At 38.7% G+C, this 13,428-nt stretch overlaps 1 protein-coding gene across 1 annotated transcript; it reads right to left on the bottom strand.

Moving 5' to 3' along the window:
- Positions 1 to 9,416: 9,416 nt before the first annotated feature.
- Positions 9,417 to 13,074, bottom strand: LOC146667485 (rho-related GTP-binding protein RhoU-like). Its single transcript, XM_085409188.1, has 3 exons — positions 12,261 to 13,074; positions 11,947 to 12,005; positions 9,417 to 10,839 (listed from the first exon to the last, which is right to left on the bottom strand). The coding sequence occupies exons 1-3, from the start codon at positions 12,529 to 12,531 to the stop codon at positions 10,348 to 10,350; spliced, it is 822 nt and encodes a 273-aa protein (XP_085265314.1). The 5' UTR covers positions 12,532 to 13,074; the 3' UTR covers positions 9,417 to 10,347.
- Between the last annotated feature and the right edge of the window lie 354 nt (positions 13,075 to 13,428).

Raw genomic sequence — 13,428 nt, forward strand, 5'->3', positions numbered from 1 at the left:
AGTCATTTTTGACAGCAGAAAAGAATATATCGCAATATATTGTGAGTCATCTCTTTCCTTCTCATTTTCCTGTTTAGGGGCAAAGTCACCCTCTACAATGGAGGCAAAAGAAAATAGATGTATTTTCCCTTTTTTCTGTTCATGTTCTACTTTACTGATTCAAGCTGGGAGCCTTTATTAGAATTAAAATTTAGACTGAAATAAAGTGTGTATTCTATCTACTAATATATTTTATCATTACATGAATATAGCCTGAGGTTCAGTTAGCTTTGCATAAAATGGTTTGTAGAAATGTTAGAAATTCAAGGAACTACTTTTCTTTAAGTATATTTCAGGAGTATTTTTAACACGAGTATCTGTACTTGCACTAAAGTACAGAGTGTCTGTAATTTGCCACCTCTGAGAGCGACCTCTGACCTTTGCCACCTCTGAGAGCGACACAGAGAGAAGCAGATGGAGACAGTCAGATATTCAGAAATACCTTTCCAGAAAGAAAATGGGTGCAGGATGGTGCTTCATCCACTTTCCAGATGTGTTACAATAGTAGAGGTGTCCTGGCCATCTGTTAACACGTGGGAATTTCTTATACTGGGTTTCAACATTTCAAATCAGGAGTTAAATGGAATTGTCATCAGATAGATGTGTGAAACCATTATAGCTCCTGTTAGCTCAAAGCTATAATTTTTTTTCTTTTTTTAACGAGATCAGCTAAAGACACAATTTACAAAGTGATGATACTTGTGCAAAGTGGGGCTATTATTGGAAAGAAAAGAAGTTTGAAAAGTGAAATTAAACTACGGTTATAAAACAGAAAATGAGGGGGAATACCTTTTTAGCTGGAGAATTTGAAGGCGAGTGGAAAGCATCAGTTACCCAGAACGGTTTTGCTGGTGGAGGTGTCTGAAATCTGATAACATGTGATCTTCATTAAAATGATAAAATCTAGTAACACATTTGAAACAGTGAAACATGTTTAAAGAAAACAAGTAACAGTAGTGGTTACTGAACTTACAAAAGAATCCCCGCTGTTTGCACAATGGTAAAATGCCAGCAGCAAGCAACTCCAGATGTTCACAGCTCACACTTAACACCTCAAATTGATCAAAATCTCACAAACCTATAATATTGCATTATGAGTAGATATGGGGCCTTTGAATGAAGAGTGAAAATGAAAAAAAGCCAATTAAGCATTAGGAAGGGGCCCAAGACTATGATCAAATACTTAGCTTAACTTTCTGTATAGAATAAGACTGCAGATAGAATAAATAGTGCATTTCTATCACACAGTTTAGAAGTTAACTAAACTTGTAAACATGTTGTACCATTACTACTCACAAGCAACAAGTCTGCAAAGCAGCAACGCAGCCAGCTTCCTGTTTCCTCCACCAACAGGAACATAAAAAATCTCCACCAAAATATTAGCTTGTGAGTAGTCCCACTATAACCAGCAGAGGGTGCTGAAGGGAACAAAGCTATGCATGTCATATTTCACTGATATGCCAAGAACAAACTAGCACTGTGTCTTTCCCTGTCAGGTTTTCCAAAGACAAGTTATGCAGGTATACTCTGTAACGATGACCTTCCCTCATTTGACGATGACTGATTGACTTCTATCTTTCAGCAGAATGACAAATCCTAGCATCTTCCGAGACAGTCTTTTACTAACTGATTTAAAGGTTTTAAATGTAAAATTTACTTATTTATTATTTTTGTATTAAATCTAGATTAATGATCTATGTGAACTCGTGGAGACTATGGAGGTGAGAATGAGAGTGAGTGAGCCATGATCTTGGTATTTACTTGCATCGTACAATACTAAACTTAACTCTATTGTCTTCCTTTGTGTAGTACATTGTGACGAGGACCACATAGGCAGCCATTCAGGACGAGAGTACGTTTATTCACCTACACAGCAATAACAATACTAACGATGTGATGTTACAGTCCGGAGCTAGGACCTACCTCCTCCGATCCCAGTGGCCCACTAAAGAGAGAGGGCATGATTGGGACATTTCTCTTCTGCTCATTCACATGAAAGGGATGGTGCTAGCCAAATCCAACCAATTTAAACTGGGTGTTTCATGGATCATACTTTTCTTCTACAGATAATGACTCCTATCATGACAAAACTGTTATCAAATGATGATTAACACAGAAAAGCCTGGAGTTCAGTTTTCTGGATAAGAAACTAAACAGGATAAGAGTGCAGCTGTTGTTAATTTCATGAACATCAAAGCAGCTGAAACTGACTAACAACCTCCTTTGCTACTTAACTGACCAGATCAATATCCCAAATTTAGTTGACTGGATGCTATACTCTGATTAAAAGTGTTTCATTTGCGTCTCACTGCTGCAGAAGGCAATAATGTGCAAGAAGTTTCAAATTCCATATGAAAATAAAATGTTTTATTTGTTATTATTTCTTTTGATAATTTTGAAATAGAACCTAGAAAGCTGAAATCTAACCTTCATATTTTAAGAAGCCAAAGAGGTGGCTGCTGTTAAGAAATAGAGAGATATTTTTAATATGTATCTGCTCATTAGATTGTTTTATGTACTTTAATAATGAAGGCTTGTAGAGCAAGGCCACTTTTGACTCACAAACTAAGTGCTCAGCCAGACTGAAAAACAGGAAGTTGTAGTGCACAGGCATATTAATAGATAAGACACAGAAAAGAGGAACTTTGTAAAGTACCAAAATAAAACCTATATGAGGCACAGTTTATGATTCTAATGTTAGAGATCCTGCAACTGGCGTTTGGTCTGTGCAGGGGTCTCTCTCTTCCGGAAGATGACTGAATAAAAAGAAATATAAATGTTTTAACACACTATGAGTCGGTTTTCTCTGTTCTATCACGGGGACAAAAGAATCAGGGTTAATACTGCTGAGGCTGCAGCTGATGATGAAGCAGACAGCTCTAGTAAAATTGAGCTCAGTGGCAGCAATTTAGAGCACCAGCAGACATCTGAATATGTTCTGAAGCTCTGAAGATATTCAGGGGAAATTTCAGTCAAAGTTGATCCACTTAGTTTCCACAAGAGAGCACGTAAGCACTGTGACAGGACGATGAATGCAGGAGTGGTTCCTGGTAAAGGCAAAGCTGGAATTAAAAAAAGAAAAAGATGAATTCATAGATAAAACAAATGCCACCAGATTACCTCAGCCACAATTTTATCCCTAAAGAGAGCTGTCATCCCAAAGTCAAGGTGTCCAAAACATCACAAAATATATTTTGCAGAAGAACATTTTAATGTAGTTACTTTGCAATTTGTTGACAGTCCAGAGAATTATTATTCATGGATTTTCAAAATGCAACAAATGCTTATACTTTCAGATCAAGAAGGAGAGATGGATTTGACGATAAAGTGATTCGGAGTGGAGTCTGCAGAGCATGCAGGGCAGATTTGTACTGCAACTCTGTTCAGCATTACAGCTGCAGTCAAGGTCGTCTGGCAAGAACTAAGAATGTTATGGCTCACCAGAAAAATTCATAGTATAAGCTATCTGTCTAGCTTTGAAGATGGAAACTCATTTTTTAACACACACATTTTAGTTCCACATCCCTGCTGCAGAGGGCGACAGCGTCCAACACGTTTTTAATTTTCAGCTTGAAATAAACTGTTGGAATTAATAAACCTATCATATGTCCTTCATTAGTTAAAGGACTATACTTAACAATGTAATACTTCATTACACTAACTCTGCCAAGCTTCAGCAGCTGAATAGATCTCCAAACACAAGACCTGACATGGCAAGCTGCCTGTGAGCTGCACTACAGTCAGCGGCTGGACATGCAGAAGTAAAATGATAAAACAAATCATTAGCTTGATCTTATAATGATATTTACCAGCATTAAACAGTATAAACTTGATTATAGTGTTCCCTTACGTAGTACACATTTGCAGCATTTTCAGCTGTCCTGGAATGAAACTGTTAAAATGCCAACAGTGAGTTGAAAATGAAGAAATACCTTAAGATCACTTCCTCTTTACAACATTTATTACAGTTATAGTCTCACTTTCAAAACTAAGTAGCTATCTGAGTTGAGGATGATGTTTTGTATATTGTACAGTTTCACCCATCCAAACTTTGAAATCACAACATTTAGGAGGTTAGACGAGTGTATTTATTAAGTCCAGCTATCAGCTAAGTTCTAAAAAAAAAATGCAGTTTACCAAAATTTTACATATGATGACTTTAAGATAACATGAACTCTTGCTTTTTATTCTGTGAACATCCATAAGTTCATCATTCATCACATATGAAACTCTTAAGAATGTGTGTCAGTGATCAAGCTGTGAAATGTTAGCTGATTATACAAAAGTTTGAATTTTGCCTTCCCATCACTTTGAATGACTTAGGTGTAGATTTAAAATGTAACTTTGGTTCTATGTGTTTTGTATGACTCATGTTGTGTTAATGGTCCAGGTTCAAACTGAATACAGACAAGTAACAATTTGAAAAAATTAAAATCATAGACACACGTTTTTAAAATATACTTAGAAGATAAGCTATACTATGGGCAAATGGTTATGCATGAAAATATAGATTTTATTTTTTTTATTTTTTTTATTTTTTTTATGTACATAAAGTGCAGTGAGAGTGATAATGTATACACATGTATATTTTCAAATGTATATTTTAATCGGAAACTTCCCCATCACTCTCTCAGTCGCTGCTACTGCTCTGGTCGTCACATTACTCTTTCTCTTGCTCTGAAGTAGGTGGGATGTTTGTTATTTGATTTCTCATCCAGAGAAATTTAAAGTCCACTGACGCTTAGTTGGCAGTATCATTCACAAGTTTAAAAATCCTAGTACATATCGTGAAACTGATAAATTAGGACAGATTATGAGAACATGATCAGTGTACTTGCTACAAAAACATATTAGCCAAAAGTTTGTTAAAGACTCTAGCCTAAAAGATATGAGTGACCATATCAGTGCATTGATTTAACTCCTTTTGAAAATCTTTAGCACAATGTAAGAAAAACACCATCAGCAAGGAAACTACAGAATATTTGTGAGCAAAAAGCTTTTACGTGAGAAGCTGGCTAGAATTTTAAGATTCTGCGAGAGCTGCATACAGATGAAACATGGCCTCATATCTAATGTTGACTTCTTTTGAATGTTTATCCTGACCTTATCTGGTATATTTACGTTACAGTTTATCCTCACAACTTCACTTTTTTGTACATAAGGTAGGTTTAATAATTTAAACTGCAACAATAATGTTGTATAAAGTTTCTGTTAGCTTTAATCATTCCTCTTCTTCGTACTGTCCAGTCTTATGTCATTGGACATTCGCATGCTTAAAACATGAATCTATCCTGTTTTTTGTTTAACATGTATTTTATTATCTACTCAGAAGGTCACTGAAACAACAATCAGAGGCTGCAGAGAGGCAAGACAACAGAGCACAGGTGAGTCATGCTGTGTCACCCATCGGCTCAAACTCATCACACAGGCTGATTACAACAACTGTATCTATGGACACTTTGTTCACCCATATTATTCACCTCCACTTAATTAACAATGCTACTCACTGGAGCTTTCAAGTGTCAACAAGACCCATGTGTCCATCAGATGGATGAGATTCATTACGCTGCTGTACAATTCGCTTCAACCCAGCCAGACTCTACTAACTCCAACTTTAACCGAAGTCAGCGTGAGAGATACCAGGATGAAAGTGTTGTATTTTCCACCACTAATGTCAGCAGTACTAGAAGGTGAGCAGCTCTTTACACAGGAGAACTGTTCTTAAACTCTATACTGTACCTCAAGTTTAACCTTTTAATATTTGTTCTGCAGTAGTTGTGTCGCTTTATTACTTCACAGATCAAAACATCAAGCCTCTGTGGAGGAGGCCTCTGCACTGCACAGTAAACAAACATCTCAGAGTGTGAACACAGCCTGGATCTGCTGTGTGTTTCTTTGGGAGTTCCCGACCTGCGATGAATGTAACTCATCACCATGAGCATAAAGCTCATTTTAGAAAATTTTCAGTAGGATTCTATTTTATTTCCCAGAAACATATGGCAGTTTAGTGTTAACTGTCATGGAAGTATCTTCTTTAAAGTTGTGTTTTTATTGCTGTGATACAGAATTCAAAGAACGAACAAATTGTAGAGTGGCCAGTTGAAAGAGGAGATTCAGGTTAGTGAGCTCTGGTGCCATCTTCAGCCCAAAACGCGTTGTCTCAGTGTAATGAAGGTCTTCTCCATTAGTTTATTAGTTTACAAGCTTACAACTCAGACCGTTACAGGAAGTGATGAACACACACTGACAGTATTTTCAGAAACATGTTAGGAATTTTATGACGCAGGTGGATCTAGAGTTCAAACTTCTACTTATACAGACTGCTTTTATCCTGGAGACATCATCTCCTTTGCTTTCACAGGATATGAGGATTACCGCTCTCCATCTGTGTGTGAGTTCACTTCACTGTGTCTCCAGCAACACGTCAACAATGTGTGTTTGCAATGTGAGAGGTTCATGCTTTAAAGGCAGCCATTAATGCAGCAGCTAATTACACTTTGTACAAATGAAAGAGGAATCTTGACCTGCAGAGACACTACTTCTCTGTGTCTGTGTTCATAGAAGTTCGGTGTAAGTAAACAGTACATCAGTAAACAGCAGATCAGTTACCAGTTGGTTTTAAAAGTATATCGTGAATTTTTACACTATTGATGGAGTTTAAACTGGAAGACAAAATATCAAGTTGTTAAAGTTGAGCCAAATTATTATTAGAGCACATTTAAAATGATCAGACTAGAGGCTACAATATAACTGATCGTGCTTCAATTATATCATCAATCTAAACATGTTTGCTCTAAATTCTCTGAAACCTCCTTTTTTGCTGGTGAGTCCCTGCGAGGAGGCAGCAGAAGTAGCAGTGATGCAAACCCAGCTCTAAGCAGTGTAACTAAGAGAGAATTCAGGGTCACCTGATCGAGCCCTAACTGGCTGCAGGAGAACGGTCTGTCTCCTGAATCCAAACTGGGAGCTGGTTCCACAGAAGAGGGGCCTGAACTGAAGGCTCTGCAGTTTGTTGCTTCATTCTCTGGTCAGTGTGTAACTCTTGGCCTTTGGCACAAGATGTCGTCCCCCTTTTACTCACTCAACTAAACTTTAGTGAAGAACATCCAATTACTCTGACACCTGTTCAGTAGAGTCTCTTCATCTGCTGGCCTCCAACCATCCTGACATCCTCTATAATCTATAGATGACGTCAGAATAACGTCTAATCAAAATAAAAGGATTTTGAAATGCATTTTCATAATTTTTATAAGTATTTGCAACAACAATCTTCTGTTTTACAGGTAAAGGAAGACAAAACAGAGATTATTTCAGCAAATTCCAAGGTTTCAAAGCACCAGATTCACTTCTTGTTAATGCTACTGACACTAAAACTGCTTGAGCACCTGAAACTTGGGTGTGATTTTAGATACTGGGCTTGACTTCGAAAAGCATATCTTCTTCAGGGCTGCCTTTTATCATTATTTCTAAAGTGTGCTGGTTCCAGTCTCAGACTTTTCAAACAAAACGCATTCATTGTCAATGTCCAGGATCATTTGACCCAGTGCTTTGAGTTCTTGTGTTTTGATGTTGTTTTGTATTATAGTTTACATTCATTTTGTTAGTCACGAGTTTATTCAATATTTTTAATTGTCTCCCCATTTAGTTCTTGTCTATTAGGTTCCCCTTGTGTCTTTGTCCTTTGTGTCCCTCTCGGTGTGTTCAGTGTTTATGGGTCTGTCCTTGTGTCTTCTTCCCTGCTCTGCTGCCATGTTCCTCTCTTTGCGTTTCATTCCCTGTTCGCCTCTTCTATCACATTTTTCCATGTTTCCCCAGCACCTTATGTGTGTCTCGTTCTGTCTCTGTCTGCCTGCTTGCTCATTTAGTTTGTGTGTATTCCCAGCTTAGTTAGTTTGTATTTTTGGTGTTCAGCAATAAAGGTGTTTTTTGAGTTCAGTCTGTCTCCGTGAGTCTGCGTTTGGGGTCCAGTTCATGACATGCGTACATATTTTAGCATCTTGTTATTAACATGTTTGCTCTGGTGCCAAACATTGTCCAACGTTGTGTGTCCCCTAATAAATATCACAGCCTGAAAAAGTTAGCAAAGTTTTCAATCAGGATTATTTTTTAAACCTAAACTTGATATTTCTGAAAGGCTTCTTCTTCTTCTTCTAACTGAAACAGGAAGTTGTGTAAATTTTCAAATAGATTATGGGTAGGTCTCATACAGTCTGCTGAATCAGGACTATATGTTCTTCAGAGAAATCCTCAGGGGATGAGCATTAGCACCCAGATTTCCAGAGAGCGAATCACAACACCTGCCTGTAAAATCTCCCAAGCTGTTTGTGCCTCTGTGCTGGGGAATTTAGGCCAGGTCAGGTCAGGCTACCTGTTAAACTTCTGGTCAGCATGCTGCCGAGTGGTGTAAATGAAATAAAAAGAAGGCAATAAACTAGTCGAATAAACATCTAGGTAGCATATGCTAAAAATTTACTTTTATTTTACCTAATGATTAAAAACATTGACAATAAACTTTTAATAGAATTGTATTAATTTGAGCTTTTTAGTCTTCTGGTTACATGCTACAATTTTCTAATAAAGTATATTTTTTCTTTCATTTTCTTTCCCGTAGTTCCCACATTTCTGATCACTGGATTAATTATTTTTATGAACTATAGCTGTATATTTACACATATGTGTGCACGCATATATTTAACATTTACAATAGTAAACTTTGACTGACTGTCACTTTTAGAGTTTTGTTAAAAGTGGGTTAAAACTCCTGAAAATGAAAATACAAAATGCATATTGTGTGTGTGCTGAGCAGTCTGTGTGTGTAAAGTGCTGTAAATGTTTTTCTTACTTACAGTTTGCACATGAGATTTTGCTAAACCAATGAAAGTGTACCAATCTGCTTTTCCTGCTTCTTGAGGTGTGAGAGAGGCGCGCCTTCATGTGAAGAGACACAGGCTAAATAAACTGGTCTAATCCAGTCCAGGTGGTCCTGTCAGCTTCTATTAGAGGAGGCTGCCAGTGGGGGAGACTCCACCAGGTTCACAATGAATCCACAGGCTGGCTTACCAGCTTACTAGGAGTTGCTCCCTGACTGCCTGCTTTCAAAACCAACTTCTAAAGATAGAGATACTTTTTATCCATGTAGGTTCACCTTGTCAAGTCGGGTTTTGTAGAGTTTGTAGAGTTGCTTAGGTGGACCAAAGTGCTAAGTACGCAATCAGCAACACTTAATTCAATCAACAATTAATGCTCTAATTTGATATTGAGCTTTCTGTTGAAAGATAAAAGTGCACAAACAAATCATTCAAGTTTTGTCCTACGATTTCTAGTCCTTTATAAGTGACCTTTCTTTTGTTCTGTTGTTAAAAGAAACGATCTTGCACAGGTGTAATAAACTTTTATTCAAGGCTTCTGAGCATATTTCATGATCAGGAATGGCATTCAAATCAATAAATATAAACACACAATAAATAATCTACAACTAACAAAGAGTATATAATGTTTGGGTGTAAAAGTGACAAACAAACCAAATACTTCTTTTTTTTTACCCTTTAGATGAGTGAGGCTAACGAAATCAGGGCTAAAATATGAACCCACAATCACAAATCTACATGTAGCCTCAGATTCTGCTCATTTCTCAGTTCACAAGTCAGGAAAAATGATTTAGAGTACAAATGATTCTTACATGCATCATTTGTTCATTGTTTACAAAGTGCATTTCATATTAACATTACTTTCATTATTTTATTAAATATCTTCGAGTCCTAGTTGTGTTTTAGGAACTTTTTGCACACTGAATGATCTGCTGAATATTTCTCCTTGCAACCACCTTCTTTTGTTGATGGCAATTATGTAGTTGATGGTTTAGTAACAGGATTCCAGTGCAGTGCTCCTGCAATGCAGTGCTGCACTTCAATAAATTGTCAAAAATCAACGCAGCACAAAAACATCTTTCCATAGCTGGATGATTGAACATGCATCAAGACTACAGGTACTACATTTCTACTACATAATGCAGTTTACTAAAATCTGTCTTTATACTCTAGATACCTCATAAATGACAAAGACTCTTTACACTGGCTGTGCAGCTCATTTTCTATGTACTCTAACATGCACTTATTCAATTGTTGGGGATCTATTAACATTTTTCTAGCAGAATTTTCCTGTCAGTTTGAGAGTTTTTAACTGCTATTTGAATTATTTCAGGAACTTGTGTTGCTCTTTGTGTTGATAATGCCTCCTCTACTGGCATTATCTGTCACCTGGTCAGCTCTGTAAAAGACAACATCACTCAGGTTTGTAATCAAACTGTGTTCATTTGAATTCACAGCTCTGCTCTCCCATCAGGCAGTTGATTTTCCTCCACCAGGTCTCTGAAAGGCTCTTGATCTTATCAGGGGTCTTCTTCCTGAGCGTTAGCCTCTTCTGCTGCTGGACGTTGTTGCTCTCTGTGTACTGGATGCTAGCTAAGATAGCTGAATCAAAAGTGTCCTTCAGGTTTTTCTGAGTCAGTGCTGAGCACTCTGCAAAACTCACTGCCCCAAGCTCCTGGGCAAGCCGCTGGCCCTCCTCTGTGGACACTGGCTGCTGCTGGTTCTGTGCCAGGTGGATCAGTACTTGAACATCTTCTCTCAGGTCCAGCTGGGTGCCTACCAGGACCACGGGCATGCTGGGACAGTGCTGACGGATCTCAGGAAGCCATTTGGTAGTGAGGTTATGGAAAGAGCAGGGACGGACGACGCTGTAGCAGAGGAGGAAGACATCAGCATTTTTGTAGCACAAGGGCCGGAGGCTCTCCAACTTCCCCTGCATGAATATGAAGACAAACCAGATTATAATCAAGCGGATTTGTTTTACAGACAGACAGGTGGCTTCATTCAGCGTTTGTGTCAGTTATTCCCACAAAAATCAACATCAGCGGCGTATCTGTCTCGCCTCATTTGTGGCTCTCAGATCCAAGCCTGCTGACTCCACTGAGGAGATATTCCTTATGGAATAATTATTCTTTTATAATATTGTAAGTGCCCTAACCCTGTTACAGAAATATTGTGATTGCTGGTTTTCACTCATAAAAGAAACACAGATAAAGTATAATATATAGAAATAAATAATATAGTTTATTTACTTACACTGATCAGAACTGAGCACAAGTACTGCTGCGAGCATGGCTAATTCCCAATTTGATTCTTTAATGAGTGTTTTCAGCAGCTTCTGTTATGGTGATGTTACTGCTATTGGTCTTCCTCATACAAGATTACATTCATGGGGCCATTCATCTGTAGATCATTTACGGTGATAAGGCGTGGAAAAGGGTTTTGTTATAAGTTGGATAGCCCAACCCTATTATTTATTTTATAAAGAACAAAATAACCTGGGTGTAAATCTTTGTCCAATCTATCACTGATTAGTCTATTAGAGAAAGGGTGAAGATAAGAGAATCCTCAAAAAGTCGATAGAGCACAAGGAGCACAAAAAAAAAAAAAAAAAAAAAAAAAAACTACTGAAATACAAACTCACTTATTCCTGCAGGGGGCGACATAAACTGGGGGCTTACAGGGACATACTTGGGATTGGTGGGCAACTCAAACTGAAGGGGTGATAAAGGATTTAAGTCCAGGACTTGCTTTTACCTCTGGACTTAAATCCTTGTGTACTCTGCAGAGGCAGCCAGCACAAACAATCGGTGCTAATTTTGGATCCAATGACTGACAACTACTCATCGATCACTGATGACTTACATTAATCGATCCATCAACCAGCCCCCATTTCTATCATGGCAACGCATTATAAGGAAGAGAGGAGTAAACTTAATTTACACTGCATACATCAATATTTTAACTCCAGCTCTCCAATTCATCATATCAATTGCTAGCTTTTTAAAATAAGAAACTAAAAAGAAAAGCTGATGCTCACCTGTCCAGCCATGTCACAGAGCTGCAGCCTCACCGGCTTTCCGTCAACCACAACCATCGCTAAGAAGATCAAAAGACAGCTTACAGTATGTTTTGAGCTATGATCCTTTACAGCTTCAGTAAGCTTTGCAGCAATAAACGCTTCTTGTGACTGAAAATGTGGATAAACGACTAACTGAGGCATGTAAGAAGTGTGTGTGTGTGTGTGTGTGTGTGTGTGTGTGTGTGTGTGTGTGTGTGTGTGTGTGTGTGTGTGTGTGTGTGTGTGTGTGTGTCTGTCTCGCTGGATCAGCTACACTAACGATCAAGATTTACCGGTAAAGTTGTCAAACGCTGTGGGGACATATTCTGTTGGGTATCCATTGGTGGTGTAGCTCACGATGAGGCTGGTTTTGCCCACCCCTCCGTCTCCAACCAGGACGCAGTGCACCTTGCGCTCGGGCGCGGAGCCGGAACGAAGGCGCTTCATGCTCAGCGGAAAGTCCCGGTTCTTCAGGTGCAGAGGCGGGACCGGGGGACAGTCCCCTGCGCACACCGGGTCCGACACAAGGCGAGGCTTCTGCTTCCCAATATCCTGAGGGAGCATGGCTCTGCCTTTGCACAGAAGAAGATCCGAAGTTTTATGGCGGTTCAGATTTGTTGGAGGCTTCCCGTTTGCTCCATTTTCCTGAACACTGTTTCTTCTGACTGGGCTTCTCTACTGCAAATCTAAAACGCTAAATGGTACTTCGGAGATTTGTGTTAACCATGTCAGATATTTGGAGCAGGCAGTGGCACAGCCGTCGGGTTTCTCTGCTCAGCAGGAGCTCCTGATTGGCATTCTCCCTGCATCTGCTGTGGTCGTGTCTCCTATAAGAGGCTTACAGAGCTGAGCGCCATCTGAAGCTGCAGAGCTCTCCAAGTGAAATCAGCTAAGCTTACCAGAAACGTTTACCGTTAAATACGGATTTGATTTCATTCCTATATACAAAAAGAAAAAAAGAAATCATCTTCGCAGATGGAGCACCATGAAACTCCTCTGCTGAATAAATGTTAATGTTGACGAAATAGCCGACATAATAACATACATAGCAACAAAAGATCAATACAAATGCTGACTCACTGTTACTGTGACATCAGTTCATTTCTGCCAACCTGCTGCTTAGTGAAAATGAGAAAGAAGCGTTGCTATGCCCTCTGGTGGTTAAATCATTTCAGCTGTGGAGACTGAAGGAGCAGTAGCAAATCATTACTCAGACAAGCTGTAGACTGCAGGTCTAATGCTTCAGCAGAGAAAGAGAGGGAAGGCTGAAAACATCAGAAGTGGCGAGAGGCGGCTGCATATCGTGACGGGGGAAAGCTGTTATAACACCCTCAGTAAAAATCACAGTGACCATAAATATCATAAATAGTTCATAGTTATCTAATTCAGCATTTATTTAAAAAGGGAAATTGTCTCTGATGTGTGTGATCAAAGTAACATGAAAGTTTTGTGTTTTAAGGT

Source organism: Rhamphochromis longiceps, linkage group LG6, assembly GCF_057381845.1.
Source record: "Rhamphochromis longiceps isolate RC_006_pf linkage group LG6, R_longiceps_female_GT1.1, whole genome shotgun sequence".
Lineage (NCBI taxonomy): Eukaryota > Metazoa > Chordata > Actinopteri > Cichliformes > Cichlidae > Rhamphochromis > Rhamphochromis longiceps.